The sequence below is a fragment of the Podarcis pityusensis genome (genome assembly GCF_964106645.2).
Source record: "Podarcis pityusensis genome assembly, chromosome: 10".
Lineage (NCBI taxonomy): Eukaryota > Metazoa > Chordata > Lepidosauria > Squamata > Lacertidae > Podarcis > Podarcis pityusensis.
Genome location: NC_138035.1, coordinates 36,916,172 through 36,943,950, shown reverse-complemented (window position 1 = coordinate 36,943,950; position 27,779 = coordinate 36,916,172). Strand labels below are relative to the sequence as shown.

At 38.9% G+C, this 27,779-nt stretch overlaps 2 protein-coding genes across 7 annotated transcripts in view; one reads left to right on the top strand and one right to left on the bottom strand.

Moving 5' to 3' along the window:
* Nucleotides 1-27,779, top strand: part of LOC308486156 (uncharacterized protein) — an 87,437-nt gene that overhangs the window by 24,130 nt on the left and 35,528 nt on the right. For all 5 annotated transcript variants that reach the window (XR_013990965.1, XR_013990966.1, XR_013990967.1 and 2 more), the window contains one exon: nucleotides 26,280-26,410. Coding sequence is in view for 2 of the 5 variants with exons in the window: in XM_081022561.1 (XP_080878687.1) it covers nucleotides 26,280-26,410 (131 nt within the window). In the remaining 3 variants the exon portion in view is untranslated. The remainder of the gene's footprint in view (nucleotides 1-26,279; nucleotides 26,411-27,779) is intronic.
* The window catches only part of NTN4 (netrin 4), a 39,331-nt gene continuing 15,271 nt past the window's right edge, over nucleotides 3,720-27,779 (bottom strand). Inside the window, exons 3-10 of one of the 2 annotated variants that reach the window (XM_081022491.1) lie at nucleotides 22,156-22,434; nucleotides 15,343-15,469; nucleotides 14,534-14,722; nucleotides 10,988-11,201; nucleotides 9,905-10,020; nucleotides 9,176-9,244; nucleotides 7,807-7,977; nucleotides 3,720-5,665 (exon numbers count right to left, since the gene is read on the bottom strand). In XM_081022491.1, the coding sequence (XP_080878617.1) occupies nucleotides 5,532-5,665; nucleotides 7,807-7,977; nucleotides 9,176-9,244; nucleotides 9,905-10,020; nucleotides 10,988-11,201; nucleotides 14,534-14,722; nucleotides 15,343-15,469; nucleotides 22,156-22,434 (1,299 nt within the window). In that variant the 3' untranslated portion in view covers nucleotides 3,720-5,531. The remainder of the gene's footprint in view (nucleotides 5,666-7,806; nucleotides 7,978-9,175; nucleotides 9,245-9,904; nucleotides 10,021-10,987; nucleotides 11,202-14,533; nucleotides 14,723-15,342; nucleotides 15,470-22,155; nucleotides 22,435-27,779) is intronic. The other variant, XM_081022492.1, reaches the window with a different exon arrangement.

Genomic DNA, 27,779 nt, shown 5'->3' with positions numbered 1-27,779 from the left:
GAGTGCACTGCCCCTGTCAGCGTGATCCCAGTGGGGTGCCATCACGGCTGCCCCCCCCCACCTGCACTGGGCACCATGCTCCCGCAGGCGGCACGCCACACCCCCAGGATGCGCGTCATGCCCCTGCTGGCGGCGCACCATGCCCCTGGATGTGCGCCAGGCCCACCCCCGCCTGCTCTCTGCCACTCACTAAGACGAGTGATTTTCTTCCATAAAAGCAGGTGGTGAGGTTACCACTTGTAGCTTCTATTGCATGTCTGCATAAAATATGAAGAAAATGTGATGTTGACCACTTCTTACAGGGTATTCTCATTCTTTGTCATTAGAATGTACTAAGGATTTCATGGGATAATTTTTGTCCTCTGCACAAAAATAGATCACTTCTTTTCCAAGCTGCTGTGACTTCCAAGCTGTCACTCTTAATGAATAACTGTATGTACCAGTATGGAGCTGTGAGGGCCCAGCAGCAGTCAGTCTCCGGTTGGTCAGGTTTTGAGATCCATGTGAGGGCCTTATTGTCAGTGCAGGGAGGGGAGCAGAGGCCCCAACCCATTAGCCTAATTTGTACCAGCTTTCATTCAGTATTATTTCCTCTCATGGATCTGTCTTTATCTGTATCAATTCCAGCTGGCTGCATCAAGGTGAAAGTGAGTTGCCTCCATCAGCGCAGGTCGCCTTGCCCCCCATCATTTGACTCATGTCCTTCTGATTAATGCTGTGGCTCTGGGGACCTGAATTTATTTATGTTCTTCTTCTCTCCTTTACTTTTTTTTATCTTGTCTATTATAAATTGTAAGCTATTAGTTTAAGATATAAACAGCCATTTATGTCTTTGCACTCTATAAATAAACTAAATAAATAAGACAATGAGTCAATGGCCACTGGATATCCACAGAGCTCCACCACCACCCTTGTCACTTCATTTTCCAACTCACAGATGGAAAATGACAAAAAAGAAATATGGCAGGGAAAGTATTAGGTAAGGAGGGATGGGTGAGCATCTGCATCCCCTATGTGGGCCTGAGGCTGCCACAGCTGGCAGCTCTTAAGAAAGCAGAACATAACTGGAAGAAATACCAGCCAGGTATGGTGTGCTTGAATTAAAGAATCCTTTTGAGGATGTTATGTACTGAGTTGAATGGGATCTAAAATGCAGCAGTCTGATTGGTCCTAGAACAATAGGATTCAGAATGCAGCAGTCTGATTGGTCCACAGGAGCCACCCAATCCAGCTCCAGGTGGAAGTGAATCCGCAACCTGATTGGCCTACAGGAAAATCCTGGAATTAGCCAATCATGTGGGGCCCATTGTGTAAATAATGTATATAAAGCAGACATTCTGGGGGAACTCCCATTCCTCCTCACCACTATGAGCTGAATAAAGAGCATGAAATCCACTCTCGACTCAGAGTATATTTCAGAGGACTTGGCACAAAACTTTTAAGATCAGCTTGGGTGGGGAAGACACAGCTGTCAGGCTTAGGATGTTAGCAGGTGGAGAGTTAATATTTCTTCAAGGATACCAGCTTGCTTAACTCCAAAATTAGGGCCTACCAGAAGGTATTTTTATGCCCAATCTTTTGTTCTAGGCACTGGGTTATTTTAATATTTCAACATGCCTTGAAGTTTTTCCATATATAGAATATTTCCAGAAATATTTTTCCTGCTTGTTTTTCTCCCTGTGGCCCTGTCCTCCCTCAGATTAGTGAGGGACATGTGTAAATATTTTTCTTACTGAACTGTGGGAAAGGAGCTATGAGCTGCCTTGACCTTCGTGCAAGGTTAGATTTCGGAACTCACTGTCATTGGGGAAAAAAATCAACAAGAAAGTACAGAAACCTTGGGGACCAGCAACTTTGGCGACTTATCAGTAAGCTATCTCTTCAGTGTGCTAGGAAGTGGCTGCTAAGGAAAGTTGAGTGTTTTTTTAAAAACACTTCACTATTGATATGGTACCAAGTAATCATATCTAAAAACAGAGAGTGCATATTTGTTCCAAATTTGCTTCGTTTATTTATGCCAATGCTAGCTCCCTATTTAGATACTTTGGTAGTAGCAGATGTTCTTATAATTTTCTGCAACATATACATATCCCTGAAGATTTAGCCCATGGACGTAATTATACTAAAATACCATCTTTGTGTAATTTTCCATTGCGCACAGGCAATTTCTCTTCTGCACTGTCCATAAGTGACATAATGTGGAAATAGTTCCCTACTGGATATATTTAATTCCAGATCAGTAACAAAAAGAGTTCACAGCCAAGTGAAAGATTCATTTGCTGATTTTTTTGGGGGGGGGGAGTGTAGAAAAACTTATTGGATATTGGAGTATTTATCCCCTCTTCCTTCTTGGCCCCTGGAATTGGACTCATGCTGGATCATGAATGAAGTATGGGGTGTTTTTGAACTAAGTTGGAATTAATTGAAAGTCAGTGGATTTACTCTGAGTAAAACTTAGCTGAATACCACCCATGGTCTATAATATTGCAGTGACAATGACAGTGATGCTATACTGAATATACCGTAGAGGAAGGAATGTCTCGCCAGAGTTCACAGTGTTACCTTCAGGAGAGTGCTCATACCATTTTCCAAATGAAAGCTAGATGTACCGTATGTTTCTATTTGTCATGGAAAAGGGAGCACGTTTTACTTCATGATCTTTGGGGATACTTGCAGTACTGTGAATGAGGTTTCTCAGTGTCATTTATGCTATGGGAAGCTGCTCTTGGCATGTGAAATTGAGAGCTCGTTATATTTCTTTAATTAAGAGACACAAAAATGTGGAAATCCCTTTTCGCAGAAGTAACTACGTGGTCTTTTGAGAATGTAGTGCCATCATTACACTGCTAATGCATGTAGACATTCATGTGAATCAGCCCTGGCAAGACTTTTTCTCAGAGTCAATAGACATCGACAGACCTCATCTGCAGCACCATTAGAGAAGAGAGAAAGCGTACAGCCTCCAAATGAAAACTCCACAGCACAAAGGATTGCTGTAGAGGATTTTGCAGCTTTTGTTGTTCACAGTGGAGCTAGCTGGATATTCCTTGTACTAAAGTGATACAACAGAGGAGTACAAAAGCTTCAAGCATGATTATTAAATAGTACCTACATTGTGGGGTGGGGAACTGCGTCACCATTCCTCATAATGTTATAGGTAAAGGTAAAGGTAAAGGGACCCCTGACCATTAGGGGTTGCGGCGCTCATCTCGCTTTATTGGCCGAGGGAGCCAGCGTACAGCTTCCGGGTCATGTGGCCAGCATGACTAAGCTGCTTCTGGCGAACCAGAGCAGTGCACAGAAACACCTTTTACCTTCCCGCTGGAGCTGTACCTATTTATCTACTTGCACTTTGACGTGCTTTCAAACTGCTAGGTTGGCAGGAGCAGGGACCGAGCAACAGGGGCTCACCCCGTCACGGGGATTCGAACCGCCGACCTTCTGATCGGCAAGTCCTAGGCTCTGTGGTTTAACCCACAGCGCCACCAGCGTCCCACCATAATGTTATAGGCACCATCAAATGGAGGTCCATGACACATGAGTGATCAGATTCCATAACAGGAATAAATGTGTGAATGGTGCATATGTGTGTGTGTAGAGGGCATGGTGGTGGTGAATATCGTGTGAGAAGAAACCCATTTTTCTTGTGAAAAAATATTGTATATTTCCTTATAAACTTATGGACAGGGTTCTAGAAAATATGAATCCACAAGAAAAAATATTTGGAATCATAGTATATTTATTATATACATAAAATATAAAAACAAAATTTCAAAACAGTAACATTTTTGTGAATCCACAGGACCACAATAGAAAACATACCTATGAACCATGGATCAGTGAAGTGTTGTTATTTCAATGGTATAATAGCTCTTCCTTTATTTTTTAATGTATATAAATGGGATACATTTTGTGTCTGTTTACCAGAGAAGTACAGAATCTAGTGATGAATATGGCATTGATATTCCATAAATTTACACTATTTTGAAAGTTCTGTGTAGAAACAGAAAGAAAGAAACTTGCTGCTCAAGTTTAAATATTATAAAACAAAGGCCAAAGCCAGCATGAATTATGAACAAGTCCATGACATTTCAAAAAGCATTCCCCCCCCATCCTTGTTTTCTCTTTTGGTGGTATATACAGTCTCATCATAGCAGATATTTATAGAATTAACCCATTAGTCTGAAGTTAAGACTTCATCTGAAATATATTAATTGCAAAAAATTACCCTTGAACTTTACTGAGTGGCCATTGGCATAAATGAATGAAAACTATTCCTTTTATCCTTTATAGTCGTGGAGTGCTTCTGTTCCAATATTCATTTTCCTGTGCCACCTCTGTTCCCCAACAATATTAGAATTTTCACACTGAAAGGGGGCAGGCAATAAAGTGCTTTATACAATCAAATGCTTACATGTGTATAATACCTCATAAAATAGAAGTGTTCCCATTTATACTTTATGGAACCAGTCTTTTCTTAAAACCAAAATTTTGATGAAAGGATAGGTTCTACTTTCATCTGTGCTGGCTCAAAAACAAACCAGAGTCCAACTTGGGTGTTGCAACATATTCCCCTTGGTTTAACTAACTAGAAAATTCCATCCAGAATCTTTTTAAGTGCCCCAAATGAAAATCTTATTAACTCCTTTTTAAGGATGTCCCACAGAGCCCTGTTGGTTAAATGCATGCCCTAATTAGTTATTACAGATTACTGACTTTGTATGTTTTCCAGTGGAGTTTTCCCACCAATATTGGTGTTATTTCCATACATGTATACTTCTAGAGATTTGCAGTAGACATTTAATCAAAACCTTCATCTTAGTTTTAATATACCAGTATAAAAAAAACCCCACATTCCATTGCTTCTCTCTAAATTGGTAGTCCTTTTGTCCGTTACTAGTGTATATAAATCTTCCCAAAGAACATGAGAGTGGGGTTCCAATTTTCAGATTCCTCAGTTGGTGCCAGTTCCACATACTTTAACGGGGGGTAAACAAAACACTTGTACAGCTGGACCCTAAAGCAGTATTGTCTATAAAGATTTAATTTAAGGGCTGTGACATAAGCCATATTTTGCTGAATAAATGAAATTTATTCCCAGGCAGGTTGGTCCAATACAGACAAGGTCTGTGAATGCAGTTCTGCCCATGGAGATCCTTTTACTCCACTAAATAGATGATTGGTGGAAATAGATGATATGGGTAGGAGAACTGCAGGAGTGCAGCTATGCATGCACAGCCTATTGTTGGACTCACTTATTACAAGACCTCTACTCCCCCTATACAATCAGCTGAAGCTATTGGATGGGTGGGGGCTCCGCTTCTCTTGTGAGGGTTTCACCCACAAACACTGTTTATACATAAGTGTTGCAATTGGGACCAAAGTGTTTAAGAATCAAAGTGAAAGGCTATGACTTTGAATACCTCTACACATACTTGGCACTATTCCTTTCCTTTCCAGTTTTCATTTTGAGAGCCTTCTTTCCATAGCGTTTGCATTTTGTGCATAAACAAATGCCCTATTTGGCACTTTCAGCTACAATCTTTTAAAATTTCCAAGACATTTTTCCCCAGAGCTGGTTTCCATTGCTGGACAAAACTTTTCATATTGACTATGAGTCTGCCTGCTTGAACATCTTCATATCCAGCCACAAGATATTTCAAACCTTTGAAAACAAAATAGTCAGATATTTATTGGACTAGTACTTCATATTTATCCAAGTATGCAATCATAAAGGGAATTTACTTTTTATACTGTAAACCACTCTGTGATCTTCTGATGAACGGCAGTATATACATTTAATAAATAAATAAAATAAAATAGTTGTGTGTGCATATGTTTTGTGCATGCATGCATGTACATGTGTGTGTTTACGCGTGCATAAAAAAGGTAAAGGTACCACTGACCGTTAGGTCCAGTCGAGGATGACTCTGGCATTTGTCTGCAGACAGGCTTCTGGGTCATGTGGCCAGCATGACGAAGCCGCTTCTGGCGAACCAGAGCAGCGCACGGAAAACCCATATACCTTCCTGCCAGAGTGGTACCTATTTATCTATTTGCACTTTGACGTGCTTTTGAACTGCTAGGTGGGCAGGAGCTAGGGCCGAGCAACGTATGTGCATAATGCATATCTTTTTAATCCAGAAGTATCTTTAATGTAAGAGGACAGGAGGCAATTTTGTTCATATTATACCTTCTCAGTGCAGACTTCTGATAAACTGTTCCAGAGAGTTGGGGGGACCCTTTATATTAGAGTACAGTGGTACCTCCAGGTTAAGTACTTAATTCGTTCTGGAGGTCCATTCTTAACCTGAAACTGTTCTTAACCTGAGGTACCACTTTAGCTAATGGGGCCTCCCGCTGCCGCTGCGCCACCACCGAGCAATTTCTGTTCTCATCCTGGAGTAAAGTTCTTAACCCGAGGTACTATTTCTGGGTTAGCGGAGTCTGTAACCTGAAGTGTCTGTAACCCGAGGTACCACTGTAGAAGTTGCGGGGCAACTGTAGGAGGAATCACCTCCTTTTCTAACAAGTTAGCATATGCTTCTATTCCATCAAAAAGTCATTCTGTGCTAAAAGTTGCACAGTGCAGTTTACTCTTATGTAAACTGTGCCGTTTACTCTTACTCAACACTCTTATGCAGTGCACCAGTCTGGCTCACTTTTGTGCTTAATTGCATTTGGTTTGTGAAACTTTACTCCTTTTGTTGGGTAGATGACAGAGCTACAGTATCACAAGCTCTGAAATGATCTCATCTGAGAAATTATTGCAAACGAGGTTTTTTTCCCTAGTAACTTTGAGGGTTTTTTTTTTAATGGTGAGACCATTTTACAAAGATACTTCACTATCCAAATATTACATAGTAAATCTACCCTCATAGCTCATTCAGTAGATCATGAGACTCTTAGGGTCATGGGTTTGAGCCTCATAATGGGCAAACAATTCCTGCACTGCAGGGCATTGACTAGATGACCCTCATGGTCCCTTCCAACTCTGCAATTCTATGATTCTATTATTTTAATACCTCCAAAGGAGAATAGGTACTTTGGAATCCACAGTCTATTGTTTTCAAATAATTGACCAGAGAAGCAGGTTTCCTTGAACTAATAATTTACTGAAACAGAAACTCTGGATCTAATTTGTATGTGCATGCAAAGGCCCATTCAAATACAGAATGTCTATCTGTACTTTATTATTTTAAATGAGATGTGTGTTTAGATATACATTGAGATGTGCCAGAATGTGGATGGGAAAGCACAGCTAGTCATATATAGAAATATATGAATATAGAAATATATTTATGCATGACTAGAACTGGCTCAAGAAACATAAATTTCAGTTTAATGCAGTGATTGTGTATATTGAGTGCATCTTCATTGATTTGCAAGCACAACCAATGCAGGTGTGATGGGAATATCTTACATTCTTTGGAGACAGGGTAACACTAGCTGCATTTTTTTTCAAAATGTTGGGGAAGGAATTCTGCTTGTGTGCAGTTATGAGAGAAGATTCAAATTGACAAACACTGTGGCAGGGCTTTGATAATGATTAGTGCATGATATAACAGGTCCAAAGTGAAGCTAAAATTGAAAGGATTGTCTAGCATCACATTAAATTGCTTTAATTAGTAAGAACAGTGATTGGCATTTTAGTTTTCTGGAGTATCTATGTAATATTTTTTTCTACCACAAGAATGTGGAATATAATTTATATGTACTGACTATAAGAGTGGTTCTGATGGACATAAATAGTAAAAATAAATAAATGATGATGATAAAGACCTGATTTTCATAATAAATACCTACCAGGATTAAGTACTGGGCAAGTGCAGCCTCTGTTAGTCCATGATTCTGGGTACAGAATCCGCTTCCCTCGTAAAATCTTAAGCTTTGTAGATTTCAGTACTTTTTGGATCTTCACATTGACCTCAGCATGGGAGCCTTTATCATGAGCAGATAAAATCTTTGCCTTCAGCACTGAATAAAGAATATAACTTCTGTTTTCATTCTAGTACATTGGTACATAGATTAATCTTAGGCACCATCAGTGTGTGCCCTGCAAACTGAGCCTCTTTGTATTTTCAGGGTGGGTGTAATTGTTGCTACGGCTAGTGTGATATAGAGATATTTCTATATATTTCATCTGATGCAAACAGAAAAGCTCTTGATTTAGTCGAAAATAAACTGTGCCAGATCCTCTCCTTGATGAGCCTGTTCAGCCTTTGCCAAAGACAGGGTGCAGGGAGATGCTCAGTGACCTGATTTTTTAGGAAATACTGAGCACATACACAGCTGCTTCTTCCCATTGGAATTACTTGGAACTGCTGCTAAGCTGTCATTTAAAACTTTTTCACAAAACTACAAAATACAGCAATGGTTTCCTGTAGCCCGACTGCCTGTTCCCATTATAGGCTTAAAATACATGTATTTTGGCAAAGAGAAGTAATCAGTTTAAAATAATCTAGCCATTTAGAGTTACATAGTTTGGTTCTTAGAAATTTACAGATTAAAAAGTGCCTGGGAGTTTCTCTCTCCCCCCCCCCATCCCCCATAAGCCATGCATGGATGAATTTAAACTGATAGAGTCTCCCTTTGAGAACTAGTAGTCTAATTGGCATCACAAAAAGGACTTTATATTGGTGATAATTTATAGAAAAAGAGGTTTGTCTACATATTAAATGCTGGTTTTCTCCCAGGACACATTTTCTAGGCAAATAGACCATTTATTAGAAGATAAAAAATGTTGGAGAAATTGTACATAGCAGACAAAATATGCATGCAGCCATGCAGGTCCAATAGAAATAAATTTGCAAGGCAAAACAAGTTGTATTACCAAGCAAGCAAAGTTCCAGTTTTGCTTGGGGGGGGGGAAGTCTATAACTCAGGGGTCAGAAACCGTGGCACTCCAGATATTGTTGGTCTTCTGTATCTATTGTCTCTGACCATTGGCCATGCTAGCTGGAGCTGATGGAAGTTGAAATCCAACAAAATCTGGAAGGGGGTGGGTATCCCATCCCTACTATATCTAGTGCACCACTTAAATGAACCTCTAGTTTTCCTAATATAAATACTACCATATCTCCCCGTTGTAGTAGCTTTGTTGACAGTTTACACTGATAAAGGAAACTGTTGACAGCATAGGCAATTTGAATAATATATTTGATTTTTAACTCACCATATGTATATTTCATGCCACAGAAGATCTTGGAATTTCTTAAAACTTGGTCTTTACATTCACATTTTCCTACAGAAACACAAAAATACCTCTCTCTTTAAGCACTATTTGATGAAATATTTTAGTTACCATTATTTCATATTGTATTCACCAAAATGTCTAGATTCAGCTGCTAAACTGGGAGGGAATGGGATTGCTCATGTAATCAGATATAGTTTTGGAGGACAGCACTTTTCACAGAAGACTGAATGGATAGTGGCAACAGCATGTTACTAAACATTTTAAGTACTGAATGGAAAAGAATTTTTGTAGCTGCTCACTGGATCCTGGATATATCTATATCTACAGAGTGTGTGTGTGTTTTGGGTGTGTATACAGTATGGTTTATTTTTAGCTTGATGGAAAATATCAGCTGAGATTACATATCTGATATTCAAACAGTGAACCTAACCAATTATAATAAATAATTCCACGTGATCTATAGTTCATTTCAGATGTTATATGAACACATAGGAAGAATGAGATCACACACATGTGACCTCCACATGTTCGTTATAAAAACTGAAAGAGCCCCCAACAACAAAAAAAGCTTTATGCACAGAGGGCTCCCTCCTTGTGATCAGGAACTCAGGGGTCCTGATAGCATGGGAAAAGTAATCCGCACATATGTTTAACACCTGAAAGAGACTCCTATCTTTCAGTAAAAAATCCAAAAGTTCATATTCTTACCTGAATGTCGAAGGGCAGAGTAGCCTTGTTCATCCTCCCACCCCCATGCTGGTTCACTTTTGTTATACGGAGAATAAAAGCCAGGGATTTCATGGTACCAATCTATGTTTGCACTGCTGAAATTAAAGGAATGTTGTGATATGTTTCTATCAAACTCAGTTCAATTCAAGTTTATTTGTAAACAACCCTCCACACAAAAAAAAACCCTTGACAAAGCTTAAGTATTCAGAATCAAAATTAAAAGAAAATATTTATTGTGCTAATTATCCATACTTCAAACATTTTTTCTGTTGTCAGAAAAGGGACTTACTTATCTGCAATTCATTTATAGATCTCACACAAGTTCAGAGCTTGGAAGAGATTTCTAGCAGTGCCTGGTAGAGTTTTTGGGATTATGATATAGTCACCCATAGCTAATTTCTTGCAGGAAGGGAAGTTCTCTTTTTTTCCTTCTAAGCTAGTCATGTGAGGGGGAATATGGAAGAATAGAACGATAGAAGCATAGAGTTGGAAGAGACCCTGAGGATCATCTGCAACCTTAGCATTATGAGCAACATGCTCTAACCAACTGAGCTATCCTTGTGCCTCTCCAATACTGTATATTTTTCCTGTTCCAATTCTTTCTTTCTTTTGTGGGAAGTGCTACCAGTATGTCTCAATAACTTCAAGGTAAGACTTAGAAAAGTGATTGTTTCCTATTTCTGATGCATATCCCCCCTCCCCCAGTCAGATTAATTTAGTACTTAATCCTTTCAATCCAACTATAATGTGTGGTTGATGTGAGGCGTTACAACAACAACAACATTTTGTTCTAGAGCAGAGATGAGGAACATGTGGCCTTCTAGATGTTGCTGTGCTTCAACTCCCATCAGCCCCAACCAGCATGGCCAGTGGTCAGAAATGATGGGAGTTCTTATCCAAAAACATGTGAAGGGTCACAGATCCTCCATCTCTGCTCAAGAGGTTTTTCTACATCTCTAACCTTTTTATTACTTCTATTTCAAACATGTATTTCTTGTAGATAAACTCCCTGTCCTTATGTTAGCTAGCCATTTATAGTTAGCAATATGTTTGTCCACTCACTTATTGATGCAGTCTCCATTTAGTGGGTCACAGCTTCCTGCACAATCACATGCTCGGCAGCCATAATCTCCAAAGCCCCAGTATCCTACCATGCACCTGTCGCACTGAGGACCAGCCACTCCAGGTTTGCAGGGACAGTCACCATTGCTGGGATCACAGAAGGTGGTATTGCTAAAGGGAAGCACGGCTGATCCAACAGGGTGGCAGGAGCACACTGCAATATTAAAACATACATATGAGATGAACATATATGGGGAGAGAGTATATCCTAAAGGTGTCACCCAGCTTTAGTATTATTCTTGTTTTACATTCAAGGGTTCAAGAAATATAAATGCATGAATCTGCCACTGCCATTTGTAGTTTGGCCCTGCAAACAATGCAAATGTATGTTTTCTCCCTGCAGTACGTTATTATAGTTTTTACTACTGTGGGTTTTACAGATACATGGCAGACTTATTGAAGTCTCACATGTGAAAATGCCCTGTATTGTTTCCCATACCAATCACTATGCCATTCCTTAAAAGTGTTGAGTGGAAAATTTCACCTTTTAGCTGTAATATGCTTGCAGTAAGGTGTGCTAAAAACACATGATCTCTTGCTTATTGGATAAATTGACTTAAAACTGAATCTGAAATTCAATATAACCATGGCCCCGGAGTATTAAAAGCAGTTCTCAACTCTAAACAAATGTTAACTGCTTTTGTACAACAGCCTCAAAATTTAGAATGCAGCAAATAAGCTCTGATTACTAGGACTTTCAGTTGAGTCTTGGATAACAAGATCCAAGTGTTACAACCATCTGTGTATGGAATACAAGTGTTTTAAATTTAATGACTGTAATCAGTTATGAACCTTCTTATCACCCCCGTGACATTGTAGCAGAGTCTTAAAAATTCATACAAGTTGTTAAAAATAGAAGAGGTGGGAGAATCTATGTAACCTTCAAGCAGATTGCTACAGTTGCCATGTTAAATAAGAGTATGCCCTGCTTTATCTAGTACATACACACTCCTGAACAAATATTACACATTGTTCACTTTGCTTAGTGTAGTTTAAGGATTTGTGGTTTAACAGCTCCTTCATTTGCTTTGACCTTGGAGCTTTTCCATTTTCGTTGCTCCTCAGTGAGTGAGCTGGCAATATCTGCAGAATTCCATTGTCTACGACTGTATATGAATAAGGTTATCAGACATGTCGTTATCAACACAAACTATGCAAGACACAAGGCCTTTTTCTGTCGAGATTGTAATCTCTGCTTGATCCCCTCAAAGCACAAGTTTTCTGTTCAGCTGGAGCTATCCAAAACACTCCTCACACTTTACACAGCAAGTGAAAAGCTGTGACTGAACAATTTCACGCAGGAAATATCTGTCTCCTCTGTTGGCTCTATCATGTGTCACTCTGACTCCATTGTTGTGGACTTTGCACAAATGATAGCAGCTGAAGATGAAACTGGGATGGCTGCCCAGGAATGAAACTCATTATGGCTTGGAGGCAACAGCTGAGAGGAATTTGCTTTGTATCAATAGATTTTGCAAGAAAAGAAAAGAAAAAAGTAAGCTGATCAGGAAGAGGAAGTCAGAAAAGAAAACTTGAAGGATCGATTGCTGTTATGGGGAAAGCTTTTACCATTTCTATAGATTGTATGCAAAATGCTTTACAATACTTATTCGTCCTCCCCCAAACCCTATTATTTCTTGTATTTTTAGAGATGCAGCTGAGACTGGAAGGCAGTTATTGTTATTGTTATTATAATAGTAGTATGTATTTATTTATTTATTTATTTATTTATTTATTTATTTATTATTTAAATTTGTATACCACCCTTCATCTGTGGTGGTTCACAGCATTAAAATATGAGATAAAAACACAAAATACATAATAAATACAAGAACAAAAACAAAACAATCCCCCCACCTGCTCCCACAAGCACATTTTAAAAAGAAACACAGAAGTAGTTCCAACATTCTTTGGCAACTTCCGTGATCACATTCACAGCAACATTTTGTGCCAGCTGCTGCAATCAAGGAAAACTGCTGCCATCCAGTGTACTCAACATATTCTTCCAGAGTGTACTTGCCTGGGAAGATTTGCGTTCCTTGAAAAACAGTCTTTTCTGGCCTGAAATAGTGCCCCCCGCCCCCCGGTGATTCTGACAGTCCATAGGTAATCTGGGATTTGAATGTCATCACTGTCAATCCAAATAAAATATTCTCTGTAGGCAACGTTTTACTCAGTAAAATGAGACTGAGGTGTTAGTGGATCTAATGGGTGAAGAATTCCAATCATGTGTATTTTTAAATATTTAGCTTAAGGGAAAAGATATTAGACAATGCTGTTCGTCTCCTCTGTACTACTGTTCATTGGCAAAAATCTTATCTCTAGGCCAGGGGACTACCCTTTTAAGCACCTCCAATCTTCAGGAAGGTGTGGAACCTGGGAGGGTAGTCAGGGTCAAGGGAAATAAAAGGAACTCTATACTATATAGGAGCAAACCGTCTTCTTCAAGCTGTCCTAAGTCCTGGTATTCACTCAAGTGTCCACCATCTCTTGCAGCCTCCTGCTTAAGGTCAAGTTAGGATTTCCTGCTACATCTTCTGCCATGATTTGAACACTGCATCTACAACTACAGTTGCCACAACTGGCATTTCACTGAATGCCAGAAATAGGGGTGATCAAATTGCAAAGGTACACTAGGAGTATGGACAATTTATTTAATAAAATAGCTTGTTTTCTGCAGAAACTTCTTTACATTTTGACTAAAAAAAGACTGTGTTCAGGATGGCTAACGATTGTTATAGATATTTTTGTTACCAGTCTTGAGCACTTTGTTTTTTAAAGTCAAAATGCAGAATATAAACTAACAACATCTACAACAATTGTTAGCCATCTTGAACATGGTCTTTTTTTAGTCAAAATGTAGAAGGAGGAGTTTCAGCAGGTGTAGATTTTCTCATTTCCACATTACAAGCTGGGCCTTCCAAAACTCCCTTTATAACAAAAACAAAAGGTGAAGCTTTGTTGTTGCAGTTCATATTATTAGTAATTATAATACATCTACTTTGTAGAAGAGAATACTCTATTTATATGCTTCTTTAATCACTGTCATGGACAAGAATCCAGATAATAATAATAATAATAATAATAATAATAATAATAATAATATTTATACCCCACCCATCAGATGTACATGAATAAAACCAACCAACCAACAGAAACTACTGGCTTATCACTGGCTTTAAAAAAATCCCCATATATTGGAAGTTTGCTTGAATGTTCCTATCACAGCTACTTTTAGCTCCATCACCATTATTCTAAAGTACATATGGTAATGAATAGTAACTGGTGGAACTCCACAGCAAGCTCCTTGACCGGTAAACTGGCATTAGTTAGATATACTGCATAATGAAATATTTAAGGATTGTAGTTCCTTCATTTACAAATGTGAGGATACCAAACTTTTTTTTTAACCTTGGCATGAGAATGAGCAACAGAAAGATCTAGTATTTAAATATTCATAATATTGATAAATTCATATTAGCTTACATTTACAGGCATCTGGGGCAGAAAAGGGTCTTCTGAGGTCTCGGTAGTAGCCTGGTTTGCAACGCTGGCAGTGCTGCCCTTCTGTATTGTGTTGACAGTTATCACACACCCCACCACTTTGGTTTCTTGATGCCAGCCATGCGTCCAAGTCAAAGTGGCAAGAGTCAGAATGCCCATTGCACTTACAGGCTGAAACACAGCCAAGATAAGCAAAAAGACAAATTAAGGATGCTCTTTTAAAAAGAATGCAGAAAAAAACCCTTACACATAATGAGAGCTGATTAATAATAAAATGAAATGTATATGTCAGCCTGGAGATGTTTCCAATATCTGCAAATTATCAGTGTTTAGTTACTCTAATGTACCAATTTAGAGTGAATCTGCTGCAAGTTACCGCAGGCCTTCCATAATGATGTTTTTGGTAGAATATGAAAATGTCAAATCAAATATTTTGAAGACCAAATCAGATTATCCTATGACAGATACGCAAATCCAGTATAATTATTGCTGCTTCTGTATCTTCTGTATTGTAAATTAAAACTTTAAAATATTTAGTGTTTCAGTGTCTAGTATAATTTATTTAGGTGCTCCAAGAAAAACTGAATAGCTCAAAATTGGAGAATTGAAGGGGGCCAAACAAATGTCACCTTCTTGGTAAAATGAATGAACATCTTAGTAAACTAAGGTGTTACCAATGTTTTAAAATGTTGTGGATAGTGGCATTGGTTTTGGCTTTCTAATTTGTTTACCCAGGGTCATTTCTGCATATCCTGATAGCCCAGAAGCACTGCCATTAACTTGTTACTTACATCTGCATTCATTTGGAGTTCCTGTTCTGCCATTTGCCGCTCGCCATGGCTGGTCATTGTAGAGAGAAGCGCAATGTTGACAATGCGTTCCTGCAGTATTGTGTTTGCACATGCACCTTCCATGGACCTAACAAAGGGGAAACAAACTGTGACAACTATGACTGTAGTGGCATTTCTAGAGATAACATGCAGGTGCACCTACAGCATTGTGAAATCACTGGTAATTTGGAAATGTGTCTGCCCGCTAACTGCTTGCTAACTGAATAGAAAATTGTTCTTTTCAGTTGAACCTGATTGCTTGCTCGCATGGAATTATTCCAGCATTGCAGCAATATCACAACACCTGCACTGAATAGGGGTCCTGTTCAGAATATTTGAAACGATACACTGAATGCATGGAGTGAGGAGGAAGAACCACTGCAATGTACCTTGTATCAAGCCTACACACAGCATCCTTGTGCAGAGACAGGGTCCCAGTTTTCATGGCTATATATTTGTAGGTTTATGCAACAAATCCCAAGGATTCATGTGCATAATCAATGCTCATTAAGATTGGCAAGAAGTTGTTTTAGAAGCAAATAAGGAAATATTAAGGAGGGTTTGAGGAACAGCAAAGCAGCTGTAGTCTCCTCCTCGGGAGCCAACTATCTCTCGGTCTTAGCTCCGCATTCACAATACAAGGATACTTGTTTGCCTTCCAGGGCTGTTGTAAGTTTTATGGAGATGATGTATATGAAACACTCTGAACATTTGAAATGTGCTATAAAAGTGCTAACCATTAATCATGGTAATAGCAGTATGCACCTATTATGCCTTCCCCTAGTTATTGGATAACCTGTACATTTATTTTATAAATTGTACTGAACCCCTTCCCATATCCACTTTGTGTTTTATGACAGCTTTAGAATTCTCCCCCCAAAAACAGTCCTCACATATATATTGCTATTGTGCTGTACTAAAATGCCATTGCTTAATTGCCGTAGGCCCCTCTTGATTAAACACTAGTGAGCAGCTTCCTTTTGATGTCAAAAATTAGATTTGAAATTTGGATTAATGTTAGAGAATTTCTTCCACATCTTTTTACTCTATTTTATTTACAATGAGTTATTTCTTTGTGGTAAATTACCCCATTAGATTTTCCTATCAGAATGTGGGTGATTCAGGGAGAGTAAACAGTGTAGGCAAGATAGCTTATCATTTGCTCATTGGTATGGCATACATGAGGGACACGGGTGGCGCTGTGGGTTAAACCACAGAGCCTAGGACTTGCCGATCAGAAGGTCGGCGGTTCAAATCCCCATGACAGGGTGAGCTCCCGTTGCTCGGTCCCTGCTCCTGCCCACCTAGCAGTTCGAAAGCACGTCAAAGTGCAAGTAGATAAATAGATACTGCTCCGGCGGGAAGGTAAACGGCATTTCCGTGCGCTGCTCTGGTTTGCCAGAAGCAGCTTAGTCATGCTGGCCACATGACCCGGAAGCTGTACGCCGGCTCCCTTGGCCACTAAAGCGAGATGAGCGCCGCAACCCCAGAGTTGGTCATGACTGGACCTAATGGTCAGGGGGCCCTTTACCTTTACCTTTATAGCATACATAGCAAAAATATAAACATCTAAGTAGCTCTGCACTGAACTTCTTGATCTGTACTTGACAACCAGAAAATACAGCTCTTATCAAGAAATTATTGGTAGCTAAATAGCATTAAAAGTTCATAAGAGAGAGAAAGAGAGACTCTTGTCACAGTTACAAATAGGCTGCTGCTCAGAATACCCTTTTGAGTGACTTTGCTCCCATTATATTTACAGGGCGTTTTAAAGACTCTTTGAGCTTGTTTGTCCAGACGAAGTTGCTGGCGAGAGATGATGTGAAGTTCTTTATAATGTGGAATGTTTTGGGTCTCATGGCACACCATATTTAGCCTTCAGAAGGAATTTCCCCAGGTCAAACTGGGCAATAATCCTAGTAATTTCTGACTTCCCCTGCAGCATCGGAATTGGATAAGTTCCTTGAAGCTATTTGTTCTGCCAACACCCTCTTTCTGCTTGAGATTTATTATATAAAAGGATCCTTGAGGAGTGGTAGATGGATAGTTGTTTGATCCTTCTTAGCTGTATGATTCTATTATCACAGTTGGAGTGTTTTGGCTCCTCTTAAATAAAAATATGGACTGAGTCATAAACGGGCACTGTAGAAAAGCTAGTGATGAGCGAGGAATGTCAAGAGGGAACTGGTGTTGCTTTTCATCCTACTCAGAATATAACAGTCTCTGATTGAGAAGGTTGCAGAAGGATAGAATGTTATTAGTGTTATAGCTCCAGGTACAGTGGTGCCCCGCAAGACGAAAAACCCGCTAGACGAAAGGGTTTCCCATTTTTCGATGCGCTTCGCAAGACGAATTTCCCTATGGGCTTGCTTCACAAGACGAAACGTCTTGCGATTTCTTGTGATTCCCCCCCCCCCCTTTTCTAAGCCGGTAAGCCGCTAATAGCCTTTTAGCCGCTAAGCCGCTAAGCCTTTAATAGCCGCTAAACCGCTAAACCGCTAATAGCACTAATCCACTAAGCCGCTAATAGGGTTGCTTCGCAAGACGAAAAAACCGCTAGACGAAGAGACTCGCGGAACGGATTATTTTTGTCTTGCGAGGCACCACTGTACAGGCCTAAATATTCAAGCTGATGAAGAATGAACCAGAGAAAGGAAACTCTTTACGTTGAATAAAACAATCCATTCCTGGCAATGGAAGAGTGGGGAAAGTAACCATCCAGGAATATTTTTCTGGAAATTGCTATCTAACTTCATAAGAGGCAAAAAAAAAGGACCATGGTATATGCTTAAAGCAGGTGCCATGTTTGCTTAGAGCTCCATGGAAAAAAATATCTACCACAGCCTGCATAAGTTTGCTTATTAGTAGCAGGCCAACTAATCAGGACAGCTGTAGGTAATACTACAAGCTATTTGGGAAAGAGACCAGTGTCATATAGCTTCATCATAGAAATTTAAAAGTCCAGGTTTGTAAAAGGAATGAAATACATTGACAGGTATTTCTCCAGTCAAAAATTGCCACATGGTGCTTCAAACCTAATAGTAGGTTGTAAGAATTGCATGACTGGGCAGCCAGCATGACACAAAGTATGAAATGGAAGTCCTGGGAGGGTGGTGAAACAAATACTCATGGATGGTATATATATAAATCAGGTATTTGTAATTAAAATGTATTTTTTTTACACACAAGAAAGTCGGTTGTAAAAAGCAGGCCAGCAACTTGTCACACACATGGCACTGGCCATGTAAAAACAAGAACACACCAAACACATCCTTTCTGGCTCCCATATGTCCCAATTTGATAATCAGGATATATATTCGTATTTCTGTCGCTGGGGTTGCCATCCTTTACCCATTTCCCTGAAAGTTAGCCCCACTGAACTCAGTCAGAATGACTTCTGGAGTAGACATATATAGGATTGCACAGTCATGAACAAATAATGAGAAAGCAGATTTTGAGAATAAAAAAGATCTAAAGAAGTTGGGGAAGTTAAATCAATAAGAAACAGCTGCTGCTGCTGCTGCTGCTGCTGCCGCCACCACAAAGAATATAATTCTGCACTAGAGTGATCATATGCATGGCTCCAGTTTGATTTGCAGCCAGCCACGATGCATTTGTGATGACTAAACCAGAATGTAAACATTTTCCAGCAATTTCCATTTACCCCCGTACTATTCATTTTGAATCTTTATGAGGCATAGCTAAATGACACATTTCCCAGGATGTTTCACTGTTTTGTGAATTGACACAAGTGAGTTCATTTAACCAGAGTTCTTTTTTTCACACTATATTTCATTCTGTCATTAGCCCTTTCCATTTTACTCCACTTCCAGACTGCTTTCTTTCTTAGCTTGACAGCTCTCTGGTAATGTCACTCATTATACTGTGCAAGGCAAACAGTGTTACAAAAGTTGACTTGTGTAAGATAAATTAGTGACTGATTTTCACACATGAAGACAGTTGCTAGGGCATGTTTCCTCCCATTGCCTTTTTGTTCCTCAATTAATATATTCAATTACTTCTTTTCAAATTGTCTGGGTTTTTAGAAAATACTTCATGACTTATGTTCCTGAATGTACTATACTGAGAAAGAAGCAACTAACAGCTCTTGTGCACTAGAAGACCTGTCCCCCCAAAAAAACTTCCCTTTTGATTAGTATTGTTTATATTGCATAATGATTTGAATTGTACACTACTATTGCAGCTTTATTATGGTAGATGTTATAGGGGTTTTTTACTGAGACAATGTAAATCTTCACATAAAGGACAATATCGAAAGGATAAAAGGGGAATTAGTCTTTAGAAAATTGTTTTTAAATTGTAGCTGTTATATTAGCTTTTTTCCACCAAAATAAACAGGAAAGTGCTGCTGAGGGTAAAAAAATTACCACAAGGAGAGTATATAAAATAAAGGTGGCTTTGGATTTTTAGTAAAATATATGTTGACTAAAACATGTTCATATATTCTCATATTGACCCTACTCTACAAAATTTTATATATTTTGGAGAATATTTTGAATTATGTTTGTTTAATTTATTTAATTTATTTTTATTTTAAAAAAATTATATAGCACTTGATTGTAGGGGAAAAATCCATTTCTAAGCAGTTTACAATAAAATAAAATGAAACATTAAAATTATTGATGAAAAAAGGCCAAAAAAATGTTTTGAAATACTCAAAGGACATGCAGTTTCTACGTGTCTACTTGTCTGATAGGCTTGCCTAAACAAAGATGATTTAAGCAGGCACCAAAAGGAATACAGCACAGTGATATCACTGCCAGATATCAATAGGCAGAGTTTTAAAGCATAGGTGCTGCCACACTAAAAGTTCAGAACAAGTACAGTGGTACCTCGCAAGACGAATGCCTCGCAAGACAAAAAACTCGCTAGACGAAAGGGTTTTTTGTTTTTTGAGCTGCTTCGCAAGACGATTTTCCCTATGGGCTTGCTTCGCAAGACGGAAACGTCTTGCAAGTTTGTTTCCTTTTTCTTAACACCGTTAATACAGTTGCGACTTGACTTCGAGGAGCAACTCATAGAACGCGGTGTGGTAGCCTTTTTTGAGGTTTTTAAAGACTTTGGTGATTTTTGAAGCTTTTCCAAAACTTTCCCGACACCGTGCTTCGCAAGACGAAAAAAATCGCAAGACAACAAAACTCACGGAATGAATTAATTTCGTCTTGCGAGGCACCACTGTATTAAGGGACACCTGTAGTAGTGCCAGTTCTACTGATTGAAATGGTTGACTAGGCATATATGGGGTAAGGTGGTTTCGCAAGGTACCTGTCAGCAATACCCCAAAGCTAAAATGATCAACGTGGGTGCCTAAATGGAAATATTTTATAATTATATCTTGTAAATAACACACAACTGCCATTACACTTCTCCCTCTGTCCTACCAGTATTACTTGAGGACTATGCAGGCTACATTCACTGTACTACCAGTAGTTTTAAATTGTAATGCACTGGCCTTGCTTTTGATTTGATTTGCTAGATTGAAATATACTCAGAGTCGCAAAGTGATTTCATGCTCTTTATTCAGCTCATAGTGGTGAGGAGGAATGAATAAAAGTCCCCTCAAAGTATCTGCTTATATACATTATTTACACAATGGGCTGCACATGATTGGCTAATTCTGGAATTCTACTGTAAGCCAATCAGGTTGTGGATTCACTTATATCTGGAGCATGATTGGGTGGTTCCTGCCAACCAATCATACTGCTGCATTGTTCTAGGACCAATCAGACTGCTGCATTCTGAATCCTATTGTTCTAGGACCAATCAGACTGCTGCAATTTGGATCCTATTGTTCTAGGACCAATCAGACTGCTGCAGTTTGGATCCTATTCAACTCAGTACATAACATAGATTATTAAGTCTTGCCACACTATGTTTTTGTTTATCCTTCTTTGTTATCATTCTGCTACAACTCTTGCAGAACAAGTACATGAGAGAAATATAAACCAGAACAATTTATGTTACATACACAGCAGTCTTGGGGATTGCCAGCTGAAATGATCTAGTCTATGTAGCTAGTTTGAAAAACTTTCCACCAGGGAAACATTTTATGAAAACTAAAGGTTTTGCTGTTTGTTAGATTTGCAAGCATTCATATTTGTGAATGCTTGTTGTAATATGTTTGTTTTTCACATTGGGAAATAAAGCAGATCTCAGATTAGGTGTTTTTTCCAACATAGATCAGATTGGGTGCCAAATCATATCACCAATACAGGTATAATTTAGGCCTTGTCCTTGAAAACAGCTCATCTATCAGTTTCTCCCTCACCTCTGCTGAATCCTGCAACTTATTGCTTCTTTTCAAAGATCTATTTCAGGTTCTACACCCCTGTGAAATCAGAACTTGTGAGATGGGTGGTATACAGCTCATGCACTAATCAGGTTATATAAAGACAGTACATAGAAGCAAGCTTGTATCAGAGCTGCGTTGGACTGCCAAAATATGAATACTGTTAGCTTCTTTTCACATTGTGAACCAACATTATAATTTAGATCATGTAAATATTCACAGCTTAATTCAAAATTAAAGTAGCCTAGACGTTTGTCTAATTTAGGCAACTTCTAGATATTCCTTAGGTATAGGAAAGTCATAATATATTGTCTGTTCCCATTCTGACTTTCAGGAGACATTCTTGTCTTCAGGATATTAATTCCCCATGCAACTGACACCAAGCTCAACAAGTCACCTTATTTTTGGAACATTGATCTCTATACTTGAGAGTTTGTGCAAGGTTTATCCCAACATAAACTTACCACATGGAAGACTCCTGCTGCTTTAACAGGCTTAAATCCTTTGATGGGCACACAGTGATCTGCATGACCATTACAAAAGCAGCTTCCTTTTACAATAAAATCATAGATTGCATAGTAGGTTAGTTCTGGAGGTTTTGCATTCATGTCATTGCTATGGCAAGGGCAGGATTGTTGCTTAAGCAGCTGCACGCGGAGGTTAGTGATCTTCAACTGTGCCTGAGCTTCAGGACTGTAAGGATCATCAGCAGAATTGGGTGGTGACAAAGCTCGGTATATAACCTAGAAATAATACACAAGACAGAGTAAGTGAATAATAAAGAGAGGTGTCAATTGGGAGTCTTAAAAAATGGTTACATAATAATAATAATAATAATAATAATAATAATTTATTATTTATACCCTGCCCATCTGGCTGTTTTTCCCCAGCCACTCTGGGCGGCTTCCAGCAGAATATTAAAATACAATCATCTATATAAGGCTACTGGCATCACTTATCAAATGGCCATCTGTTATGGATACTTTAGTTGAGATTTCTGCGTTGCAGGGGGTTAGACTTGATGACCCTCAGGGTCCCTTCCAACTTTACAATTCTGTGAAACTACATCAAGCTTTGGAAAGTTTCCTGGAATTTAATTGACTGAAAAATATATGACTTGACCTCTGGAATTGGCAATGTGAAGATTTTAGAACCTGATTACCCCCAAGGACAGGCTGCTAGTGCTGTGGAAACACCTGTGAATGAAACAAGGAGTAAACTGTGTCATCAGACTCCAGCTGTATGCTGTCCTGTCTATGACGCTGTGGAGTATAATTTCATCACAGAGCAAACGTTTCATTAGTGATGACTCCGCTGTGCAATATTGACAGGTTTGCCTTTTGATATTTTCTTGTTCTTTGGGCATATTATAAAACCATAGGGCTGTAGATCAGAAAAAAGATAAATCAGTCACCCATTTTAATGTTCTACTAAGCAGTACAGTGCAGATGAGTCTTGAAGTGGTTTTAGTTACTTAAAATATGTTCCAACTATACTAGTTCATTTGACACCTGGCAGTGAAGCTTCAGTGAGATGCCACATCCGACTGGATATACATATACTCTGTACTAAACTTTGCAACACATCTTGCTTTTGAAACATGGAAATGTTTAATGCTCATGTCATGAGTATTAAAAAGGTCACGCCAAAGCAGTTCTGAAAGTGACAGTCACAGAGGTAATTTAGGAAAGGGGAAAAGTGGCAAAAAGGCATTCAGCAAATATATTTGCTTCTTATTTTCAGTATGCACAGCCAACGTATTTTGGGCAGGGGGGAGTCAAAATCATTTATACTCTCTTTTTAAAGTAGGAAATGTGACTTGTGCAGAGCTTTCATAATCTTTCGCCAAAAGCCTTTCCTTTTATTAAGGGTGATGAATTAGTTATTTAAGTATTTGATTCCACCACCTCACTGGACTGTCATTTTTGCATCTTTTGGCTGCCACTGATTTGTGGTATTGATTCCAGGACCATCATGTCTAAACCCAAGCTTCTCTCATGGCCAAGATCTTTCTGCCTTCCAGAACTTCCAGACTTCACTTAGAGATTGGGACAGTCAGGTTGGGGAGGAGTTATAAGGGAACAGAAAAGGTTTTAGAGCATTTACATTTCTGAATTGAATGGAAGCAGTCTGCTTTGTGAACCTTGTCAGCATGCCAAACGTGGCAGCAGCCAATGGGGCAGAGGCAACTGCAACTGGATCTTTTGGTGCCTGTGAGCAAGGCATTAGAAAACATGCAAAATAAAAAATCCTCATTGGATGCATAACTACGTGGTATTCTGACCATCAAGTATCTATCTGTACGTATATGAAATTGGATACACGTTGGACTGATTGTCAGTATAATAACCTCCCTTTAAAAGGACCATTAAAACTGAAATGGGGAAAGTTAGGCTGGGAAAGGCAGTGAGAGAACAGAGCACATGAGCTGTGTTTGCCATGAGTGTTGAGTCTTTGATGGAGGATCTAAATAATTAGTAACAGGCTTTTGTTTCCCTTTCTATAACATGCCAAATCTTTTAAACTTATCCAGGAATAAGGCTGTATCAGGCAGGTATGAACACAAACTCAAAGAATCCCAGCGCCACAACTTGTGTACATCTGTAGGTTCTTCTATTTATTCAAATTTAAGTGCCGTACAGCCCTGACCACAATGACTTTTTAGCAGTTTGTGAACATGAGATGCCTTCAGATATGAAAGAAAAATGCCTGGATGCAATCCAAGTTCTAGACATTCATTTCCTTTTCAGTGGATGATGGAAAATGCAGGCTGAGAAAAGTGCAATAAAAAGTAGCACCCTAGCTTCCTTTGATTAAAGATAAACTAAAATGGTATCTTAGATTTTTTTGTTATTTCTGGTTTTGATCAAATTTTCAGGGAAGAGAATGTTGAGAAAGGAAATAATTCATTTTGAACATACCAGTGCATTTTTAAAATGTTGACCTGTCTGCAGATTATATATATCGTGCTTGACATTTACTGTTAAAGGCCAAACAGCACTTGCTGAATAATAACTAGCACTTTTCAAACCTAAAAATATGCAGAATGAAGTAAACTAGTAAAACAAATTTGGACCATAAAGAAGGCTGATCGCCGAAGAATTTATGCTTTTGAATTATGGTGCTGGAGGAGACTCTTGAGAGTCCCATGGACTGCAAGAAGATCAAACGCATCCATTCTTAAGGAAATTAGCCCTGAGTGCTCACTGGAAAGACAGATCGTGAAGCTGAAGCTCCAATACTTTGGCTACCTCATGAGAAGAGAAGACTCCCTGGAAAAGACCCTGATGTTGGGAAAGATTGAGGGCACAAGGAGAAGGGGACGACAGAGGACGAGATGGTTGGACAGTGTTCTCGAAGCTACAAACATGAGTCTGACCAAACTGCGGGAGGCAGTGGGAGGCAGGAGTGCCTGGCGTGCTCTGGTCCATGGGGTCACGAAGAGTCAGACACGACTAAATGACTAAACAACAACAACAACAAAGTAAAACAAATTGGCTGGAATTGTGAGTTTTATATGCTCATAGTCCATAGAATCTAAAATGTGTACACGTATGTTCATGAAGCCCTTGGCTGTTCCTTATTGGTTTTTGAGGACAATACAGTACAACTGATTAATGAGTTAGGAATGCTCAGGTCAGGTAGTGTGGACAAAAGGAAGGACCACAACAATAATAAAGTCCTTTAGTTCAAGGTCTGGGAACCAATTATCTAAAGTAGTAGTCCCACTAGGACTAGGGCATCCATCTCTTCCAAATCGGTCTGTGGCTCATGTGCATATGTATGCCCATTCATTTTTATTTCATTAAAACAGACCATTGTCTAGTACACTGCTTCATTCTTATTTCCACTCTAGTTTCCTGTGCTTTGTTTCAATTTTGTACATGGATAAGGAATATAGTTTACTTCTGACCTCAGTTGGAGCTTTGAACAATCTAGCAAAAACTGGGCAAAAAGTTCACAGTACACATACCTTAAAGACCACCTATTTGCCACAGCCACACACATTCCTCTTTTCTCTGCACCCAACTCTACCCATTAATTGCACAGTTTTCCTATAGAAAGTACCCACAATGGCGATGAGCTTTTAACCTTTATTATTCTTATATGAAAAGCTCAAGTGGGAGATTTTATTGGGCCAACTAAGCTCTGTTTATAGTGGGATGTAAAAGTTAAAAGCAATCACTCTCCCAGTAACTGTTATGGAAATCTGCAGCTGGCAATTGCATTGATTTGTAGAAATTGTGATTGGGAAGGGGGTAAAACATATGTGCCCAAGGGGAGAATTTCCATAATGTAAAAGCTGCAACAGTGGCTGATGCTTTCAACTTTTTTCCAAGAAACTGAACTGGTAGCAATAAAAATATATTATATGTATTAAGAACCAGACTGGTTAAAAGTTTTAAAGTAAAATATACATCTCACATTAAGTGAATAACTGTGGGACCTGTCAAAGCTATGCACTTCTACTTCAAAGGGTGTTCTGCCACCATAACTCTGCACACAAATAACAGGCCTACAACAATATATTTTTACTCACACTTTGTTAAGTCTTAGTGTAGTAAATTATTCAAATTTTCTCTTCCAGCACCTACACAACTAGAAACTGTCCTTCATGTCTATAGAAGCAGAAGCCTAGGAAATCCTAAAACATTCTGCTCATCAAGCCAGCAACCTTTAGCCAGAGAACTTGTAGTCAAGACAACTCTACAGTACATGGTAGGTAATTATGGTGGCCATGAGCATGTGTAGAGTGCTTTTCTCACAATACTGAGTAAAACAGAATCAACTCTTATACTAAGGACACAACAGAAAAGATTCCAGGATAGACAGCTTGACTTCCTGGTTTGTTGAAGCGACAATACTTCTTATTCTAGAAATTCAGCAATGCCAGCATAACTTGGACGCTTCTTCAAGAAGTTGACTATTCAGCTAGACCAAGTTGACTAGATTGTACCATATAAATTTCTTAGACAAGGGAACAATCCTACATTAGATATTCCAGCTAAGTCTGTTACCTGCCTTGTCTGTTACCTGCCAGGCTTTCAATGTGAAATAATAATAAACACTGAGAACATACAGAATATATTTTCCTCACTAAGGTAGTAGCCACAATGATGTCTCAGCATCTGAGGAGGAAGAGATGGTTTTCCCATTGAAGTTGTGGTTTTCTGTGCCTAAGAAATGATCACAAGTTAATAGTAACTTTACTAGCTGTAATAAAGCTCAACTACCATGTTCAATTTCTTTTTTTAATGAATGCAGTTTCACAGAATATTAATCTGCTAGCTAATATTCTACACTTTCACGCTGAATCCACAAACAGATCAAAGAACACAGTCACAGCTATGATTTATAGCTAGCAAGAGTTTGTTTACACCCACTCCAAGTATCCCGTAGAAACACACACACACTATCCATGCATGACACTACAGATTCCATGCTATATTTACACTTTATGAAAGACAGAGAAGTTCAAAGTATTGACTAAAATCACAAATCACAGTAACTATAAAAGAAGGGAAGCAAGCCCAGGTATCTGACTGTCAATTTGCCAGATGTGCAGAATGTTATATATGTTCCATACTGATATTGAACCCACCATCATAAGAAGTAGCAGCAAAGAACAGGGTGTCTTTGAGCATGTGTAAAGCAGATTTCCCCCACCACTAAGAAATTATTTCACATCTGTGAGTACGAAGCAGCTTCCCATGTTAGGTTGACCCCCAGTACTTCTATTTGGAGAACTTTAGCACTTGGTACATTCAATTTATTATTGCTCTTGTTGTTCATTTGCATAGCAGCATCAATATGCAAGGTGCTTTACAAGGTGCCAGCATAAAATTAACCTAAAATCATTAAATATTTTGTCAGTTGTTCACACGCTATGCCCACAACCTCCCAAATGCCAGACAGAACTATTATTAGAAACACCTTTTCTAAGTAAGTAAAATATGTAAAAGGTGCCAGGTGAGTCTCTTCTGGAAAGGAATTGACTAAATTTTGGAAATACTACTTTGTTCAATACAGATCCTCTTGGATTGGCAGAAGGGTCCTCTTGGTGGTTCTGCCACCCTCAGAATTTCCG